Source organism: Macaca nemestrina, chromosome 9, assembly GCF_043159975.1.
Source record: "Macaca nemestrina isolate mMacNem1 chromosome 9, mMacNem.hap1, whole genome shotgun sequence".
Classification (NCBI taxonomy): Eukaryota; Metazoa; Chordata; class Mammalia; order Primates; family Cercopithecidae; genus Macaca; species Macaca nemestrina.
The window spans coordinates 116215500-116237866 of record NC_092133.1 but is presented as its reverse complement, the minus strand read 5'-3'; the positions used below and the strand labels follow the sequence as shown (position 1 = coordinate 116237866).

General features: G+C 38.3%; 1 protein-coding gene across 10 annotated transcripts in view; it reads right to left on the bottom strand.

Moving 5' to 3' along the window:
• ODAD2 (outer dynein arm docking complex subunit 2) overlaps positions 1 to 22367 on the bottom strand; it is a 194232-nt gene that overhangs the window by 27123 nt on the left and 144742 nt on the right. The window contains exon 21 of one of the 10 annotated variants that reach the window (XM_071070321.1): positions 19161 to 20345. The exons of the other annotated variants lie outside the window; for them this stretch is intronic. Coding sequence (XP_070926422.1) covers positions 20181 to 20345 — 165 coding nt within the window. The 3' untranslated portion in view covers positions 19161 to 20180. Of the gene's footprint in view, positions 1 to 19160; positions 20346 to 22367 lie in introns of those variants that run through there. 10 annotated transcript variants of the gene reach the window in all.

Sequence of the window (22367 nt, the reverse complement as noted above, 5' to 3'; positions counted from 1 at the left end):
GCCGGTGTATTTCTGTGGTTTAGCAAAAGGGCCAAGTCGGAAGGAAAAGACATTCCCAACATTTTCTAAAGCTAGATAAATACAGAAACGAAATATAGATGAAAGATGGAACTGCTCTCTGTAGCATCTGCCAGATTCCTCGACTTTTTGGCACACTGATTTAATTTGGCAAAGGTACCCAGTAGCAATCTTTTCCATTAAAAGGAGCAGCATATACTTTATTTTACCATACTGTTTGTGTATTTTTGACCCTCCCAAACTTTCTTTTTTAGAAGGCAATTATTTCTACAGAGTTGGCTGCAATTACATTTATTTGAAACGGATCATTTATCAACAAAAAAAGCTGCGGGGCACAGCTGCTGTTGAACAGATCCAGTGGACCTACGGCTCGGCAGGAAAGCGTCTTTCTTTGAAACCAAGAGATATTTTAACATGTGCCCGCATCATCTTATGCCAATCTGACGCTTTTGATATCCAAACCTATTTAAATGTGGAGGAACCCTGGACTGTTCAATTTAGGCGAGATAAGCTACCCAGCTCTGTCGTTTTTTCTATTTGTGATCAGAAAAACTGTAACTGAGTCCAACATTCCTAATTTTGGTAACATGATGATGTTAAGAAAAGGAATAATTCTCCCGTCCAAAATCAAATTTTTGTGGAATCCAATACTTCTTAACCCTGAATTTTTTTCTGAGCTGGCAGTGATTCTATAGTAAACTTCTGAGGATATATAAGTAACAATCTCTAAAAATATGACACGCGGCAGCAAGTATGAAGGCAGTGTTTTCTGGCTTCACTCAACTCAGGAAAGAGAGGCTCACACCTGATAAGCTTTTTATGTAACTCAGAGGAAATGACTTTTTGTTTTCAGATTTTTTTGGTTTCTTCTAAACCAAACAAAAGCAAAATATGAGGGGTGTTCACCTGTTGCTATGAAGTTTTTGACTGCAACATTATGGTCAGGTATTTGGTTTTCAAACAGCCCCAAATTGAGGCAGACTGTATAGTTGACAGTGACTTGGATATATTATTGTTACTAATGTTATTTGCCATCTAGTGCACTCTTTCTTAATCACTAAGTAGCAGCTAATTTAAAGCAGGGGAAGAGTATTAGCTTCACGTGAGTGCCAGAAAAACGCTGTGGTTTCAACATAAAGTTGGGAGCCAACAGCGACAGATATAAAATAACGAGATGTATAATTTGACAAGTTTAAAATCCCCAAACCAACATGGGAATGCTTCACAGGTTTACATGTGCATAAAGTGAAGACTGTTTTGCACAGATTTAAAATGGTGAAGGAGTGTATCTTTTCTTAAACTTAGGTTGACAGTGTAATAGTTCACCTCATATAATCACAAAGTATTTGACAAAAAAGAGCCAACTGTTATTCTGTTTAAATTTCAGGATGCTGAATCCATACCAACAGCTGGCAGTAGCTGAGTCTGGAATATTTTCAAAAAAATATATAAATGATTACCTTTCACATTTATAATTTACATTGATTTAACTCACAAAGCTTGCCTTATGGAAGAGTTCTTTAATAAAAATAAAACAATAATAATAAATAAAACTAGCCAAAGCTGTCAGAAAGAATTTGTCATTTTCACAAATGAGGTAGAATATTCTACAAGTTAAATATTGGGTAAAATGTCCTCTGTACCTTTGTTTTGAATCTTTATTGATCTATTTGTACATATTTATGTACATCTTTAAAACAAGTGCAATAACAACCTCATAATAAAAGCATATATTTGACTCTAAAACAGCCTAGATAACAGTATGACAAAAGATAATGAATGTCAACTGACCTAAGAATTTCTCACATCAGTTGGTTCAGAAATTTAAATTCTGATTTGTCACATTTGTGCGCATCTTTTGGAATGCCTTTCCAGCATATCATGAACTCCTTTGACTGCCCTTGTGTTCCACCTCCAGTGGCAAGTCTTGGAAGCCATCTTGTAAAATATCACGTTTCCTTGTCCACCACTGATTGGACAAGGGGCGGGTACTTTTCCTAAACTGGGCCAATCAGCTTCCCTTGTCTGAGATTTTTGAACTGAAACTGGGGGTGGGGAAAATATGTGGCCTCTTTGGGGTGGCTGGATGTGTAAATCCAGGAGAAGCTGTAAAGAAAACAGTGGCAAAAGAGAGGAAGTCAACTTGCAGAGAAAGAGTAAAAGGAAACAAATAAGAAAAGAGGAGAGATTACAGATGGAAAAAAGATGCTAAAGGCTTTGGAGCTCAGCACCTTCTTAGTGCTCTGCTGCTTTCTTGCCCATGGGAATTCTCTTTGGTGCGTAAGTTTATTTGAGTTATGTTGCTCAAATATGAGTTATGAAGTAATTTACTGATTTATAGCGGATCCTGCATTGTATCTGTAGGACTTTGGATGCATCACTTAGACTGTCGAGCTAAAGCTTCCCAATCTTTAAAATGGGAGAGTAATGCCTGCACCAGGGGGTTACAGTGAAGATTAAATGAAATAAGGAATAAAGCACACAGGCCACGGGTGAAGGCTTAGTAATTGATTGTTATTCTTTTTAAAATAGATCAATCTGAAATACACATTTTGTAACATATATATGAGCTATTTATATTGGCTATTTGCTAGTGTAATTATTAAGCCTAATATTCTAATATTGGATAATTATTCATTTAATGGGTGACTCCAAGTTATCTAATGAAATTTAAAATAAAAATGGGCTTGCTAGCAACTGTTATTACTATGATTATTTCCCTCCTTGTGGTAGAAAAAAGGTTTGTGAATGGATTCTTAATTCTTCCTGTTCCCTTACTCTCTCATCCAATCTGTAACCAAGCCTTGTCTAGGCCACTATGTCTCACGCGCTTACAGCTTACCAGCCTCATAGACAGATCAGCTTCCAGTTTTTCTTTTCTTTCCTTTCTTTTTCCCCTCCCCCCGACCCGGAGTCTTGCTCTGTCACCCAGGCTGGAGTGCAGTAGTACGATCTCATCTCATAGCAACTTCCGTCTCCCAAGTTCAAGCAATTCTCCTGCTTTGGCCTCCTGAGTAGCTGGGATTACAGGTGCCTGCCACCATGTCTGGCTACTTTTTGTATTTTTAGTAAAGATGGGTTTCACCATGTTGGCCAGGCTGGTCTTGAAATCCTGACCTCAGGTGATCTGCCTGCCTCAGCCTCCCAAACTGCTGGGATTACAGGTATGAGCCACCACCCCTGGTGGATCTGCTTCCAGTCTTTCTGATCCTGTCCATACACACCTCCAAGAGTGATCTTCTTTTTTTTGTTTGTTTTTTGTTTAGAGAAAGGATCTTGCTCTGTCACTCAGGCTGGAGTATGGCGGTGCATTCACAGCTCACTGCAGCCTCGACGTCCCGGGCTAAAGTGATCCTCCAACCTGAGCCTCCTGAGTAGCTGGGACTACAGGTACGCACCACCATGCCCGGCTTATTTATTTTTATTTTTTGTGGAGATAGGGTCTCCGTATGTTGCCCAGGCTAGTCCTCAGAAATTCTAGGCGCGTTCCTACCCTATGGCCGCTGAACACTTTCCCTCTGGCTGCAAATTCTTCTCCTCACTTCATCCTCCTTAGCTAAGATGCATCTCTTCAAAGATGCCTTCTCTGACTTCCCTGTATAAAATGAGTTTTCCCTTCATTAGTCTTCATTTGACCCCCTTTGTTTCCTTTACAGCATTCAGTACACTTGGTATTATTTTGTCCATTTACATGTTTTTGACCAGTCTCTTCTTAAATGGTTGAGAGGGTTATGAGAGCCTTGGCCTTGCTCTCTCCTTCTGAATTCTGGGGATGGTGAATGGAAGGACAGGTCTTGCCCATGTGGAGAATCTCTACACTGTATCTTTATTTCATTCCTTTGAAAAAAGGGTGCCGTTGTGAAGAATGTCATTTTCTGGATAGACACTAAGCATACATGATCATTCTTGACCACACTTTTCAAGAGATTGTGCCTCCAGTTAGCAATACATATTTTCCTCTGATTACAATAAATTAACAGCCAATATATGGGAATAGATTGGATAACTATTTTTCACAAATAGTTATCAATCTTCTACCATTTGAAAGATTAATTTGTTAAACAGAAAATTCAAAAACATATCAAATTGTCTTTAAGAAGATTCTATAAACCCATGGGCCATGTCCAGATCAACTAAAAGTAGAAGCCAAAATAATTCCCTACAGTAAAATCTTTGAATTCAAATAAACTGAAAGAAAAAGTCAAGTCAGTTGATTGATTAAAATTCTGAACAGACAAAATATTTATCCAGGTTTTATATCTGAACCCTCATCTGGCATGAAATCAATGGAGTAAAAATAATAATTTAATAATAATTACTAAAGCTAATTGTACATATGCCCTTTGATCCAGCAATTCTGCTCCTGGGCATATACTCAACATCAGTCGGTGCTTACATGCACCAAAATACATGTCCAGAAGCTCATAGCAGCACTATTTTTAATAGACCCTTTTAATATGTAGAGGATCCTAAAACAAAAGATTCATGTTCAAATTATCCTTCATAAATTTCTCAAGATGTTGGATAAGTGCTGTATGATTTGTAAACAATATCTGTGATTACATTTAAGGCAACATGTTATATATTCCCTAGAATAAACTAGAAACTTGTATCTAAAATAAATTAGAAAACCATATCTGGAAAAAATTAGAAACTGGTGTCACAGTTTGTTTTTTTTTAAAAAATAAGCTGAAGCTATTTACTGTGGAGTGCAAAGTCTAAAATAAAAACAGCCTATCTGCAACAAATCTGGGCATGAAAATCCTGAAGGTTTAGAAAAGATCGAGCTGAATCAATAGTAATGTACAAACCTTTCCAGTGATCTATAAAAATATACAAAGCTTGAATACAATTGTAGTGGATGCTGTAGTGTGCCACCCAGCATAACTGGGTAGAAAAGCAACGGGCTGATGCAGAGTGGCTCTACATATTCCTGATTAACTGAAAGGTAACTGTAAAACTTAGCATTGAGGGCTGGGCATGGTGGCTCACGCCTGTAATCCCAGCACTTTGAGAAGCCAAGGCAAGTGGATCACTTGAGGTCAGGAGTTTGAGACCAGCCTGACCAACATGATGAAACACTGCCTACACTAAAAATACAGAAAAGTTAGCTGGGTGTGGTGGCATGTGCCTGTAATCCCAGCCACTCAGGAGGCTGAGGCAGAAGAATCGCTTGAACTTGGGAGGCAGAGATGCAGTGAGCCAAGATCATGCCACTGCACTCCTACCTGGGTGACAGAGCAATACTCTGTCTCAAAACAAAACAAAATAAAAAAGTTAGCATTGAAAATTAAGAATATTAATAGCCCGAAGATGCAATAGACATAAATAAAAAGATTTGCTTTTTCAAAAAATCATAAAGAATCTGGTTTAAACTTCATATACTATAACTACTACTAACAACAATGTTTAATTCTGCCCAACATGGTCACACCTGTAATCCCAGCACTTTGGGAAGCTGAGGTGGGAGGATCGCTTGAGGCTGAGTTCAAGACTGACCTGGGCAACACAACAAGACCCCATCTCTACAAACAATAAAAAAATTAGCCAGGTATGCTGACACGCACCTGCAGTCCCAGCTACTGGGGAGGCCAAGGCAGATAGACCACTTGACAGGAGTTAGAGGCTTCAGTGAACTATGATCGTGCCACTGTACTCCAACCTGGACAACAGCGCAAGACCCTGTCTCAAACCAAAAAAGTTTAATTGGCGTAAATTAAGAATATACACCAGCTGCAAGAGCAGCAAGGGGGTTGGAAAATTGCTAAAACTGAAAAGAGAAATGGAGCCTTTGGGGTGGATTTTCAAAAGAGGATGTGGGAGTTCTAACAGGAAGGGCAGACATCATTCCAACATGAAGCAAGCAAACTCTCTGCCAAGTCCCCTTCCTTTTTGTGCTCTCTCCTATAAAGCAGAGTTTCTCAACCAGGCTTAGTCCTTCAGAAACAACCACAAGCCTAGGAGTCCACACACATTTGTGCATTGGGCACTTGAGCTTTACCTTCCAATGGTGGTTCAGAGAGCAGCCTCTAAACCCACGTTTTCTTGAGTCCTTTCCTTATGACCTGAGTGATTTGGGGAAAGTTATTTAATCTTTATGAAACTCAGTTTCTTTATCTGTAAAACTGAGTTAATAACAGTTTCCAACTCAATAGGTTATGGAGAAGATTGAATAAAAGACTCCGTGTGTGACAAGGGTTCCAAGATGGCCGAATAGGAACAGCTCCAGGCTACAGCTCCCAGCGTGAGCAACATAGAAGACGGGTGATTTCTGCATTTCCAACTGAGGTACTGGGTTCATCTCACTGGGGCGTGTCGGACAGTGGGTGCAGGACAGTGGGTGCAGCCCACTGAGCGAGAGCTGAAGCAGGGCGAGGCATCGCCTCACCTGGGAAGTGCAAGGGGTAAGGGATTTCCCTTTCCTAGTCAAGAGAAACTGTGACACACAGCACCTGGAAAATTGGGTCACTCCCACCCTAATACTGTGCTTTTCCAAGGGTCTTAGCTAATGGCTCACCAGGAGATTATATCCTGTGCCTGGCTAGGAGGGTCCCATGCCCACAGGGCTCCCTCAATGCAAGCACAGCAGTCTGAGATCTAACTGCAAGGTGGCAGTGAGGTTGGGGGAGGGGCGCCTGCCATTGCTGAGGCTTGAGTAGGTAAACAAAGCGGCCAGGAAGCTTGAACTGGGTGGAGCCCACCACAGCTTAAGGAGGCCTGCCTGTCTCTGTAGATTCCACCTCTGGGGACAGGGCATAGCCAAACAAAAGGCAGAAGAAACCTCTGCAGATTTAAATGTACCTGTCTGACAGCTTCGAAGAGAGTGGTGGTTCTTGCCAGCAATGGAACAAAGCTGGACGGAGAATGACTTTGACAAGTTGAGAGAAGAAGGCTCGAGAAACTCAAACATCTGGGAGCTGAAGGAAGAAGTTCGAACCCATCGCAAAGACGCTAAAAACCTTGAAAAAAGATTAGACGAATGGCTAACTAGAATAACCAATGTAGAGAAGTCCTTAAATGACCTGATAGAGCTGAAAACCGTGGCACGAGAACTATATGACAAATGCACAAGCTTCAGTAACCGATTCGATCAACTGGAAGAAAGAGTATCAGTGACTAAAGATCAAATGAATGAAATGAAGTGAGAAGAGAAGTTTACAGAAAAAAGAGTAAAAAGAAATGAACAAAGCCCAGGAAATATGGGACTATGTGAAAATACAAAATCTACGTCTGATTGGTGTACCTGAAAGTGATGCGGAGAATGGAACTAAGTCGGAAAACTCTCTGCAGGATATTATCCAGGAGAACTTCCCCAATCTAGCAAGGCAGGCCAACATTCAAATTCAGGAAGTACAGAGAACGCCACAAAGATACTCCTCAAGAAGAGCAACTCCAAGACACACAATTGTCAGATTCACCAAAGTTGAAATGAAGGAAAAAATGTTAAGGATAGCCAGAGAGAAAGAACGGGTTACCCACAAAGGGAAGCCCGTCAGACTAAGAGCGGATCTCTCAGCAGAAACACTACAAGCCAGAAGAGAGTGGGGGCCAATATTCAACATTCTAAAAGAAAAGAATTTTCAACCCAGAATTTCATATCCAGCCAAACTAAGTTTCATAAGTGAAGGAGAAATAAAATCCTTTACAGACAAGCAAATGCTGAGAGATTTTGTCACCACCAGGCCTGCCCTACAAGAGCTCCTGAAGGGAGCACTAAACATAGAAAGGAACAACCAGTACCAGCCACTGCAAAAACATGCCAAAATGTAAAGACCAGCAGTGCTAGGAAGAAACTGCATCAACTTACAAGCAAAACAGCCAGCTAACATCATAATGACAGGATCAAATTCACACATAACAATTAACCTTATTAACAATATTAACCTTAAATGTAAATGGATTAAATGCTCCAATTAAAAGACACAGATTGGCAAATTGGATAAAGAGTCAAGACCCATCAATGTGCTGTATTCAGGAGACCCATCTCACGTGCAGAGACACACATAGGCTCAAAATGGATGGAGGAAGATCTACCAAGCAAATGGAAAACAAAAAAAGGCAGGGGTTACAATCCTAGTCTCTGATAAAACAGACTTTAAGCCAACAAAGATTCGAAGAGACAAAGAAGGCCATTACATAATGGTAAAGGGATCAATTCAACAAGAAGAGCTAATTATCCTAAATATATATGCACCCAATACAGGAGCACCCAGATTCATAAAGCAAGTCCTTAGAGACTTACAAAGAGAATTAGATTCCGACACAATAATAATGGGAAACTTTAACACCCCACTGTCAACATTAGATAGATCAATGAGACAGAAAGTTAACAAGGATATCCAGGATTGAACTCAGCTCTTCACCAAGCGGACCTAATAGACATCTACAGAACTCTCCACCCCAAATCAACAGAATATACATTCTTCTCAGCACCACATCGCACTTATTCCAAAATTGACCACATAGTTGGAAGTAAAGCACTCCTCAGCAAATGTAAAAGAACAGAAATTATAACAAACTGTCTCTCAGACCACGGTGGAATCAAAGTAGAACTCAGGATTAAGAAACTCACTCAAAACTGCACAACTACATGGAAACTGAACAACCCGCTCCTGAATGACTACTGGGTACATATCGAAATGAAGGCAGAAGTAAAGATGTTCTTTGAAACCAATGAGAACAAAATACAACATACCAGAATGTCTGGGACACATTTAAAGCAGTGTGTAGGGGAAATTTATAGCACTAAATGCCCACAAGAGAAAGCAGGAAAGATCTAAAATTGACACCCTAACATCACAATTAAAAGAACCAGTGAAGCAAGAGCAAACACATTCAAAAGCTAGCAGAAGGCAAGAAATAACTAAGATCAGAGCAGAACTGAAGGAGATAGAGACACAAAAAACCGTCCAAAAAATCAATGAATCCAGGAGCTGGTTTTTTGAAAAGATCAACAAAATTGATAGACCGCTAGCAAGACTAATAAAAAAGAAAAGACAGAAGAATCAAATAGATGCAACTAAAAATGATAAAGGGGGTATCACCACTGACCCCACAGAAATACAAACTACCATCAGAGAATACTATAAACACCTCTATGCAAATAAACTAGAAAACCTAGAAGAAATGGATAAATTCCTGGACACATACACTCTCCCAAGACTAAACCAGGAAGAAGTTGAATCCCTGAATAGACCAATAATATGCTCTGAAATTGAGGCAATAATTAATAGCCTACCAACCAAAAAAAGTCCAGGACCAGACGGATTCACAGCCAAATTCTACCAGAGGTACAAGGAGGAGCTGGTACCATTCCTTCTGAAACTATTCCAATCAATAGAAAAAGAGGGATTCCTCCCTAACTCATTTTATGAGGCCAACATCATCCTGATACCAAAGTCTGGCAGAGACACAACAAAAAAGGAGAATTTTAGACCAATATCCCTGATGAACATCGATGCAAAAATCCTCAATAAAATACTGGCAAACCGAATCCAGCAGCACGTCAAAAAGCTTATTCACCATGATCAAGTGGGCGTCATCCCTGGGATGCAAGGCTGGTTCAACATATGCAAATCAATAAACATGATCCAGCATATAAAGAGAACCAAAGACAAAAATCACATGATTAAGAACATTCCATGCTCATGGATAGGAAGAATCAATATCGTGAAAATGGCCATACTGCCCAAGGTAATTTATAGATTCAGTGCCATCCCCATTAAGCTACCAATGACTTTCTTCACAGAATTGGAAAAAACTACTTTAAAGTTCACATGGAACCAAAAAAGAGCTCACAGTGCCAAGACAAGCCTAAGCCAAAAGAACAAAACTGGAGGTATCACGCTACCTGACTTCAAACTATACTAAAAGGCTACAGTAACCAAAACAGCATGATACTGGTACCAAAACAGAGATATAGACCAATGGAACAGAACAGAGCCCTCAAAATAATACCAGACATCTACAACCATCTGATCTTTGACAAACCTGACCAAAACAAGAAATGGGGAAATGATTCCCTATTTAATAAATGGTGCTGGGAAAACTGGCTATCCATATGTAGAAAGCTGAAACTGGATCCCTTCTTTACACCTTATACGAAAATTAATTCAAGATGGATTAGAGACTTAAATGGTTTTAGACCTAAAACCATAAAAACCCTAGAAGAAAACCTAGGTAACACCATTCAGGACATAGGCCTAGGCAAGGACTTCCTGTCTAAAACACCAAAGGCAATGGCAATAAAAGCCAAAACTGACAAATAGGATCTAATTAAACTAAAGAGCTTCTGCACAGCAAAAGAAACTACCATCAGAGTGAACAGGCAACCTACAGAATGGGAGAAAATTTTTGCTATCTACTCATCTGACAAAGGGCTAATATCCAGAACCTATAAAGAACTCAATCAAATTTACAAGAAAAAAAACAAACAACCCCATCAAAAAGTGGGCAAAGGATATGAACAGACACTTATCAAAAGAAGACATTTATGTAGCCAACAGACACATGAAAAAATGCTCATCATCACTCGCCATCAGAGAAATGCAAACCAAAACCACAATGAGATACCATCTCACACCAGTTAGAATGGCAATCATTAAAAAGTCAGGAAACAACAAGTGCTGAAGAGGATGTGGAGAAATAGGAACAATTTTACACTGTTGGTGGGACTGTAAACTAGTTCAACCATTGTGGAAGACAGTGTGGCAATTCCTCAAGGATCTAGAACTAGAAATACCATTTGACCCAGCAATCCCATTACTAGGTATATACCCAAAGGATTATAAATCATGCTGCCACAAAGACACATGCACACGTATGTTTATTGTGGCACTATTCACAATAGCAAAGACTTGGAACCAACCCAAATGTACATCAATGATAGACGGGATTAAGAAAATATGGCACATAAACACCATGGAATACTATGCAGCCATAAAAAAGGATGAGTTCATGTCCTTTGTAGGGACATGGATGCAGCTGGAAACCATCATTCTCAGCAAACTATTCCAAGAATGAAAAAACCAAACACCACATGTTCTCACTCATAGGTGGGAATTGAACAATGAGAACACTTGGACACAGGAAGGGGAACATCATACACCGGGGCCTGTCGTGGGGTGGGGGTAGTGGGGAGGGATAGCATTAGGAGATATAGCTAATGTAAACGACGAGTTAATGGGTGCAGCCCACCGACATGGCACATGTATACATATGTAACACACCTGCACGTTGTACACATGTATCCTAGAACTTAAAGTATAATAAAAAATAAAAAAAAAAAACGCTCTGTTTAAATATGCTTTTAGAATAAATGTCTGGCACCCAGGAAGCTGAAAAAGCAAAAATGATATGACTTTCATTATTATCTTGCTCTTTTGCTACACTTAGGCTTTTCTTTTTCATTTCTTCTCACTTATAGCTCTAAGAATGGGAGGAAGATTTATTTGGCTAGCGATGGGGTGGTGGCGAAGGAGTTGGATTGGACTTAGCAGAAGCAAGGTGGATCCATTATAGTGAAGCAGAGCTTGCTTGGATGAAGAAGACAAGTGTTCTATTGGCTCAGCCCCTCCTAGGCACATTCAATTTTCCCAAGTGCTCCTGGATATTTTAGAAGTCAGCTGAATCACCTCAGAGGTAAAAGCATTGCCTAGCGCTCCCCAAGGAAAACTGAAAAAGAGGGGGAAAAAAGTGGCTTTAAAGAGTCATCCTCTGGTATAAAAATCAAGATGAGAATTCGTAATTCCTACTGAAGAGAATCTGATTTTGCAAACTTCTCTATCACAGAGGAGCAAAGTGCTAAATAAATGTGAAAAAAAAAAAAAAGCTTCTAATGGGTTTCATGAACAGAACCATTAAAGGGCAGCATGGCCAAGTGCAGTAATTTTCAATTCTTTTTAAAGTCGCAAAAACTACTCTAAAATAGGAGCTTGTGCACGATTCTAATGTGTAAAATAGAAAAAGTAGCTGCTCTAATTGCAGTAGGTGAACCACCCAGCAACAGCTCTGAGTACCAGCCCCTGATCTCTGTCAGGGGAACCCAGAGTTCCTTGAGTCATGGTTCGAAATCTACTAATCAAATGGACACAGCACTAAAGTGAGCAATACAATAATTTATGATGTTACATCATATATTGATTGTGTAGGTTTAGATACTTCACTAGTTTGGGCCTTAGTTTCCTCATCTGCAAACTGTGTGTTTAAAATGAAAACATTTGCTGGGCACAGTGGCTCACACCTGTAATTCCAACACTTTGGGAGGCCAAGGCGGGGGAATCGCTTGGAGTCAGGAGTTTGAGACCAGCCTGGCCAACATGGTGAAACCCCATCTCTATTAAAAACACAAAAATTAGACAGCTGTGGGGGCAGGCGCCTACAATCCCAGCTACTCAGGAGTCTGAGGCATAAGAATCGCTTGAACCTGGGAGGTGGAGGTTGCAGTGAGATGATATCGTGCCACTACACTCCAGCCTGGGTGACAGAGCAAGACTCCGTCTCAATAAATAAATAAACACCTACATAAATAAATAAATAAATAAATAAATAAATAAATAAATAAAATGGAAACCTTGGCTTTGCCAGCCCTAATTTTCTATGAATTTATTCTCTAAGAGAAAATATCAAAAGAAAAGACTGCTTCATGTTAAGATGGAGTAACAGGGACTGGATTTACCTTCCTGTCTAAAATAATTTAAAAATGGAAAAAACTCTGTGAAACAACAACTTTTAAAATATTGGAAATCAGACAACCAAAGATAGTGATTCTTGAGAGAAGGAAAACAAAAAAGGTAAGCCCTAAGATTGACCCAGACTAACTCCAGGGAGAATGTTTATAGGCTACAGCACAGGGAAGGAGAGCCCAGACAAAGCTTGACAGTCTCTCCAAGTTGAGGAGACAGAGCTGGAAGTCTGGGAGAACCACAACCACTGGAGTCTTCAGGGCAGATAATGGAGATTGGGGAGCAAAACAGAGAACCCCGGGGTCTGCAGAAGGTGCCTCTTGAATATTCGGCTCAATACTGATTAGCACCTGTATGAGGAGAAACTGTTTGAGGGCAGGAAAAGAAGAATCTTCTAAACTTCTACAAGAGGAGGGACAGTGTCTATCCACCACTCAGAGTGGAAGACTTCATAATGCACAGGTAGAGTAGCCAGAGGTCTCGCCTCAGTAGTGGGAAAAAACGTATCCGTACTCTAGTCTTGCTAACAAAGCATTAAAGTAAGAACTGAAAGGATCAAATTGTTTCAAAATAGCAATCTGCGTCTTAGAACAAAGCTCAGGAATATTTATAGATATCCTATTACCCCAAAAAACAAAAACCAAGCACTCAACATGCTAATATTCAAGGAACCGAAAGCAACCCAGAAATGATATTAGAGTTGGATTACATATGAAATTAGAAAAAGACTCAACATGTCAAGTAGAGACACGAAAAATGTGAAAGGAGATCCAAATCAAATGTCGATAGTATTGCAGATGTAAAACACGCTAGGTAGCAAAAAAGGCAAATTAAACATTGCAGAAAAAAAAAATTAGTGAGCTTGAAAACAAATAAAAAGTTCCTAATTTAAAACATAGGAAAAATGTAACAAAATAAACAAAGTCTCAGGGAGCTGTGGGAAAACTTTCAGCCACTCAGAGAGCTGTGGGAAAACATTTACCTATATTTTCACCAAATATAGGTGATAGTGGAGTTTGCAAGGACGGTAAAAAGGGAAGAGGATGGAAACATATTTGAAGAAATAATGGCTGAAAATTTTCTAAATGTGATGAAAACCATAAGCCCACACATCTCAGAAGCTTAGCAAACTCCAAGCACAAGAAACATGAAGGAAACTACACAAGGCCCATCATAATCAAATTTCTCAAAACCAGCGAAAATGATGAAATCTTAAAAACAGCCAACGCAAAAAGATACATGACATACAGAGGAACAAATGTAAGGATGATAACAGATTTCCTCTCTTAAACAATGCAAGTGAGAATAAAATGGAGCACCAGGTTTAAAGTTAGGAAAGAAAAAAATTCAGCGTAAAATTCTATACCTAGCAAAAATATTTTTCGAAAACAAAGACAAAATAAAAAGTCTTTTTTAGATATATAAGACCTGAACGAATTCATCATAAACAGAATTGCACTACCAGGAATGTTAAAAGTCTTTTAGGCAGAAGGAAAATGATATCAGAAGAAAATCTGCATTTACAGAAAGGAATAAATAGCACTGGAAAAAATAACTATGAAGGTAAGTAGAAAAGATATTTTCCTGTGTATTTAAATCTCTGGGAAAGACGATTGTTTACAGTCAAAAACAAGAACAATACAGTTGAGCTTATAATGCTTGTAGGAATCAAATGTATGATAAAAATAGCATAAAAGCGAGGAGGGCAAAAATGGAAGCATATGGTTGTACAATTCTTAAATTATATGTTAATATGTATAACATTACTAGAAGTTACATTATACTGAATTAAATAAATATGCTATGAACTCTAAAGCAATCACTAAATGACAACACGGAATAATAACTAATAAGCCAAACATGAGATAAAATGAAATGATAAAATCTTCAAATAATCCAAGAGGAGATAGAAAAAGAGGAGTAAAGAGAAGAGCAGATGGGAAAAATAGAAAACAAATAACAAGATGGTACATTTAAAGCTAACCGTGGCCGGGCACAGTGGCTCACACCTGTAATCCCAGCACTTTCAGAGGCGGAGGTGGGTGGATCACCTGAGGTCAGGAGTTTGAGACCAGCCTGACCAACATGGCGAAACCCCGTGTCTACTAAAAATACAAAAAGTAGCCAGGCGTGGTGGCACCAGCCTGTAATCCCAGCTACTCAAGAGGCTGAGGTAGGAGAATCGCTTGAACCCAGGAGGCGGAAGTTGCAGTGAGCTGAGATTGCACCACTGCACTCCAGCCTGGGTGACAGAGTAAGACTCAGTCTCAGAAAAAAAAAAAAAAAAAAGCTAACCATGTCAATATCACATTAAATGTAAATAGTGTAACCACTTCCCCTCCCAATAAAGGCAGAGGTTGTATAAAAGGTTGAATAAAAAAGTAAGCCTTGGCCAGGTGTGGTGGCTCACACCTGTAATGCCAGCACTTTGGGAGGCCGAGGCCAGCAGATCATGAGGTCAGCAGATTGAGAACATCCTGGCTAACATGGTGAAACCCCTTCTCTACCAAAAATACAAAAATTAGCTGGGCATGGTGGCGTGTGCCCGTAATCCCAGCTACTCAGGAGACTGAGGCAGGAGAATCGCTTGAATCCGGGAGGTGGAGGTTGCAGTAAGCTGAGATCACGTCACTGCACTCCAGCCTGGTGACATGGCGAGACGCTGTCTCTAAATAAATAAATAAATAAATAAATAAATAAATAGTAAGCCCTAACTATATGCTGCCTACAATTTTCCACTTTAAGTAAAAAGATACAAATATGATTAAAGGATAGAAAAAGCTATAAAACTTTAGTATGCTAATTAATATTAGTGCCCTCTCAAAAAAAACAAGGGTGTCTATATTAGTATTGAAAATTATTTCAAAACAAAGAATATGACCAAGAATAACGATAACCATTTTATAACAATAAAGAGGGCTTTGAGAGAACATAATTATTTCTAAATATATATGCACCTAATAAAAGAGCTTCAAAATATATAAAGAAAAAACTGATATAACTGCAGAGAGAAATGGACAAATCCACAATAATTGATAGAACAAGTAGGAAATCAATAAAGATGTAGAATTATTGAACAATATCGACCAACTCAATCTTAGTAAACTTCACAGAACACTATACCCAACCATATTAGAATACTCAACCATATCAGAATACTCATTCTTTTTCAAGTACATGTTGAACAATAACAAGATAAATAATGTTCCAGGTCACAGAACATATTTCAAAAAATTTTTAAATATTCAAGTAATACAATGCATGTTTTCCAACTATAATGTAATTATGTAAATCAATAACAGAAAGGTCACTGGAAAATCCCCAAATGGTTGGAAACTAAATGACACAGTTCTAAAAACACACTTCTAAATAATTCATAGGTCAAAGAAGAAATCAAACAGGAAATTATATAAAGTGTTTTTACTGATTGAAAATGAAACACAACATATAAAAATTTCTGGGATGCAACTAGAGCAGCATTAGAGATAAAGTGCTAGCACTAAGTGCGTCTGTTAGAAAAGAATATGTGTCTAATAATTATCTTAGTTTTCACCTTAAGAAACTAGACGAAGGATAGCAAATAAAACCCTACATTGGCCGGGTGCGGTGGCTCACACCTGTAATCCCAGAATTTTGGGAGGCTGAGGCAGGCGGATCATCTAGGTCAGGAATTCGAGATCAGCCTGACCAACATGATGAAAACCCGACTCTACTAAAACTACAAAAGTTAGCCAGGCATGGTGGCACATGCCTGTAATCCCAGCTACTTGGGAGGCTAAGGCAGGAGAATTCCTTGAACCCAGGAGGCGGAGGTTGCAGTGAGCCAAATCACGCCACTGTACTCCAGCCTGGGCAACAAAGAGTGAAACTCCACCTCAAAAACAAAACAACACAACAGCAACAAAAACAACAACAACAAAAAACCCTACATTAAGCAGAAGAAAGGAAGAAAGAATGATCATGTTGGAAATCAGTGAAATAGAGAACAGAAAAATAGAGAAAATCAATAAAACCAAAAGTGATTATTTCAGAAGATCAATACAATTGATAGAGTTCTAGCCAGAATTTTTGTCTTCTCTTTGATCCTAAGCAAAGACAAGACAAGTTTACCAATATCAGAAATAAAAGAGGTTCCATAGCTATAGATTCTACATATAATAAAAGAATAAAGGATTATTATGAACAGTGTTATGCCAATACATTTGACAACTTAGGTAAAATAAACTAAATTCTTGAAAGACATAAGCTACCAAGTCTCATTAAAAAAGAAATAACCTCAATAGCCCTACATTGGTTAAAGAAATTAGATTTGTAATTTAAAACATTCCACAAATGAAAACGTTATGTTCAGATGGCTTTACTTGTGAATTGTACCAAATATCTACAATATTTAAGGAGAAAAAAATAGCAGTACTATAAATCTTTTCCAGAAAATTGCAGAGGAAGGGACGCTTCCTGACTCATTCATTGAAGCCAGCATGACCTGATACAAAAACAAAGACACTGCAAGGAAAGAATACCACACACCAATATCTCTCATGAGCATAGATTCAAAATTCTGAACAACATTTTTGCAAACTGAATTCAATAATGTATAAAAAGAGTAACATATCATGGTCAAGTAGGTTTTTCCCAACAATAGTGAGTTGGTTTAACATTTGGGCACCAATCAATATGGTCATGATAATAACAAACCAAAAAAAGAAAAAATAATAAGATAATCTCAATAGATATAGAAAAAGTATTTGAGAAAATCCAGTATATATATTCTTGATTTCTAGAATTCTCATCAAAGTAGTAATAGAAGGAACTTTCCAACATGATAGAGGTCACCTAAAAAAACCGACAGCTAACATAAAGCTTAATGGTGAAAGACCGAATGCACTCCCCCAAGATAGAGAATAAGACGAGGGTATTTGTTTTTATCACTTCTTTTCAATATTGTGTAGGTCAACTATCACTACACAAAATGCTTGGGACTAAAAGTGTTTCAAATTTTCAGATTTCGGCATATTTGCATATACAGAATATCTTGGGTGTGGGACATGAGTCTAAACACAAAATTCATTTATGTTTTGTATGTACCTTATATACACATAGCCTGAAGGTAACTTTATATAATATCTTAAATAATACTGTGTGTGAAACAAAGTTTCACTGTGTTTTGACTGCCTAGTCATGTGACATCAAGTGTGGAATCTTCCCCTTGTGGCATCATACTGGCACTCAAAGAAATTCAGATTTTGGAGAATTTTGGATGTCAGATTTTAGATTAGGGATGTTCAACCTGCATAGGAGTTTCCAGCCAGTGCAATCTGGCAAGAAAAATAATTAAAAGGCAGTCAGGTTTAAAAGGAAAAAGAAAAACTGTTTATTCACAGATGACATGATTGTTTATGTGACACACTGAGAAACTACAATGTGTTTTTGTATAGCTCAAAATCACAAAATGAAGCGTGATTTTTACATTTTTGTATTGTTGTAAATAATAATAAAAATAATAGCAACAGTAACAGTAAAACAAGGAAGAATCTGCAACAGGGACTCTATTGACCCATAAAACCTAAAATATTTATTATCTTGCCTTTTAGAGAAAAGGTTTGTTGATTCCTGGTCTATGTAGAAAGTTTGATGGAATCTAAAAACCTACTAGAATAAGTGAGTTCAGCAAGATTGGAAGATATGAGATTAACATACATATTCTATGTCTACATCATACCAATAAACAATCAGAAATTGACATTTTAAAAATACCATTTACAGTAACATCAAAATGTTAAACATATATGGATAAATCTGACAAAGATTTGAATGACCTGTACACTCTAAACTATAAAATGTTACTGAAAGGTAAGACTTGAATTAATGAAAGTATCCCTTGTTCATGATTGGGGAAAGTTAATATTGTTAAGACATCGATATTCCCCCCAAAATACATAAATTCAACAGCATTCCAATCAAAATCCCAGAAAGCATTTCCTGTATAACTTGGCAAACTGATTTTAAAATTCCTGTGGAAATGTAAAGGCACCAGAGTAACCCAAACAACTTTGAATAAAGAATTAGGTAGGAAGACTTATCCTACTTAATTTTACTTTTGTAAAGCCACAGTAATTAAAACTGTGTGGTACTGGCATAAATATAGACAAATATAACAGTGGAACAAAACGTATATCAAATTGATTTTTATTTTTGTTAATTAATTAATTTATTTAATTTTTTTTGAGACAGGACCTGACTCTGTTGCCCAGGCTGGAATGCAGTGGTGGGATCACGGCTCACCGCAGCCTCAACTTCTCAAGCTCAAGTGATCCCCCACTTCAGCCTTCCTGGTAGCTGGGACTACTGGTGCACAACACCATGCGTGGCTAATATTTTGTGTGTGGAGGTCCGGGGGATGGGGTCTTGCTATGTTGCCCAGGCTGATCTCCTCCTAAGGTTAATCAATCCTCCTGCCTTGGCTTCCCAAAGTACTGGGATTACAGGCATGAGCCACTGTGCCTGGCTCAGTTGTTTTTGTTAATTGCAAAAGAAATTCAGTGAGAAAAGGGCAAACAGTTTTTTCAATAAATGCTGCTAATATGCCCTCCAAATGAACTTTGATTCATAATTAGCATCACAAAAAAGTTTACTTAAATGGGTCATAGACTAAAAGTGAAAAACCAAAAATCATAAAATTTCAGAAGAAAGCATGAAATCCTTGTGACCATGTGTTAGGCAAATATTTCTTGGATATGCAACCAAAAACACAATTCATTAAAAAAAATTGACTTCATCAACATTAAAAACTTCTGCTCTTCAAAAGACACAGTTAAGAGAATGAAAGACTAGCTACTGACTGGGAGAAAATATTTGCAAATTACACATCTGGTAAGCAGCCACAATGCATACAGAACTCTCAAAACTCAATAATAAGAAAACAAACAACCCAATTAAAAAGTGGTCAAAAAATGTGAACACTTTGCCCAAGGAGTTATACAGCTGATATACAAGCACATAAGAAGATGTCCACATCATTAATTATTAGGAAAATTGAAATTGAAATCGTGAGATACCATGACATACCTATTAGAAAGTCTAAAATCAAAAAGACTGACCATACCAAGTGTTGGCAGGGATGCTTTCCTACACAGCTGGTGGGAATGCAAAAATGGCACGCTTTGGAAAACGGTCTGGCAATTCTTTAAAAAGTTAAAGGTACACATACTGTATGATCCAACCATCCACTCCTGGGTATTTACCTAAGAGAAGAGGAAGCAAATGTCCACCCAATGACTTGTACATGAATGTTCGTAGCAGCTTTATTTATAACAACCCAAATTGGAAATAAATATTCATTAACAAATGAAAGGCGGTTGGGCACAGTGGCTTACACCTATAATCCCAGCATTTTGGGAGGACGAGGCAGGCAGGTCGCTTGAGGTCAAAAGTTCGAGACCAGTCTGGCCAACATGGCAAAACCCAGTCTCTACCAAAAATTTAAAAATTAGCCCGGTGTGGTGGTGCACGCCTGAAACCCCAGCTACTCGGGAGGCTGAGGCACGAGAATTGCTTGAGCCAAGAAGGTAGAGGTTGCAGTGAGTCCAGATCACGCCACTGCACTCCAGTGTGGGCCACAGAGAGAGATTCTGTCGCAAAACAAAACTAAACAAAACAAAAAAGAAAGGATAACCAAATTATGATAATTTCATACAACAGACTACCACTCAGCGATAAAAGAGTTGATTGATCCATGTAAGAACATGAATGAATATGAAAATAAGTAAGCTGAGTGAAGGAAACCAAACAAAAAACCAAGTACTTACTGTAGGAACCCATTTTTCTTAAGTTCTAGAAAATGAAAACTTATCTATATTGACAGAAAGCAGACCAGTGATTGGCCCAGGCAGAGTAGGGCAGGAGACAGGGATTATGAAAGGGTACTGGGAAATTTTGGGTGATCATCATTTTGGTTTGGTAATAGTTTCATGTGTATGTGTGGGTATATGCATATATATGTCAAAATCCATCAAACTGTACACCTTTAATATGTGCATGTGTATGTCAATTATCCCTTAAAGCTGTTAAGGTTTCTTCAAATTAAAAAAAAATGAAATAAGAAAAACATTTGATGTACATATGATATCAAAGTTAAACATGATGAACTAAACTCTAACTTACTGGACCCCTTCAGTAATCATGAACTTCTTTCTCACTTTACAGGAGAAATACAAATAAAAAGAAAAAAGCCAATCAGAAACAAGTCTGTTTATTACTCTATATGTAGTATATATTCATCGATACCAATTGATTAGGATCAGTAAAAGATTTCATCTAGTTATTAAGTTATTTAATAGCACATCACCTAGTAAACTCTTCTCGGCACTCCAAGGAAAGTCTGGAATGGGAGAAAAGCACTCAAAACTACAGCGACATTAAGAGTTTTAATTATCAGAAAATATATTTAGATAAAACATTAAGTATATGGGCGCTTAATGAGTGTTTCTAGGTGACCTTAGTATCTAAAATCTGTTTACTTGACTCGCAAACATTAGCAGTTTTTTTCTTTTCCTGTGCTAGGCTTCAAAAATGATGGGTGTGTTTGCATCTGGGATCATCTTTCTGGCCCTCTGGAACGCCAGTACATGTACTGAGCCTAGGAGGCAGTTAGCCTGTTGGCTGTACCAATTCAGCAGTTCCAGTTGAACTGCTCTCCACTCACTCTGCCAATGCTGGACACACTTCTGATTGTATTTGTCTGCAATCTCTTCAATTTCCTGTCTTTCAGAAAGTTATAAGCCATGATGTAGTTTTCACTTGCCTGGTATAGACATTTGCAAAAACAAATCCAATGTCACCATGGGGAAAGAAGCTTGCTGCCTTTAATAGGTGCTCATCAGTTTTCTACTTGATCACTTTTTCTGTCCTAGGAAAGGGCTTGCCTTGATGAATTTTTTCCTGCAATTTATTCTTCCCCATTACTCTCCTATGCTACAGCTTTGTTATAATTAGCAAATAACTCGGGTACCTCTTAGACTTCTCATATTTTCCACATAGTTTCCAACAAATCTGCATCTATATTCACAAGATTTTGTAATGGTACAAATCCCTGGGCTGATACATTTGAAAAGGAGGTCTGTGCAAAATCATAAAGAGAATAGGATTGAATACTCCTATCACACGGTATTGGAGGGAATTGATTAACACATTTAGAAGAGATTTTTACCTCTTCTAAAACACAAGCTGATTTTTCAACATAATTGGATCAGGAAATCCTTGTTGACCTCTTAGCAGTATTTAAATACAAACTCTTTTGAAACTTGCTCTTCCTTTGGCTTCTAGAACTCCTGGTTAACCTCGTAACTTCTCCAGTCTAGTCTGACAGCACTTCTTCCTAGTTTACATGCCCCGAAAGTGAAAATGTAGATATTTCCCAGGCTTCTCTAGACTCTCTGCCAAAAACATCTCATCCACTCTCATTAATGGTTTAATAACCCCTGTTGATAATTTCCAAATCTCTCCACTCTCCCCTCTGGAATTGCACGGTCCAGCAAGGAAACTGCTAGCCACTAGTGTGCTCTTAAAATGTGGCTAGTGCAAACTGAGATATACTGGAAAAAACACACAAGAGATTTTGAAGACTTGGGTACAAAGGCCGAGGTGGGTGGATCACCTGAGGTCAGGAGT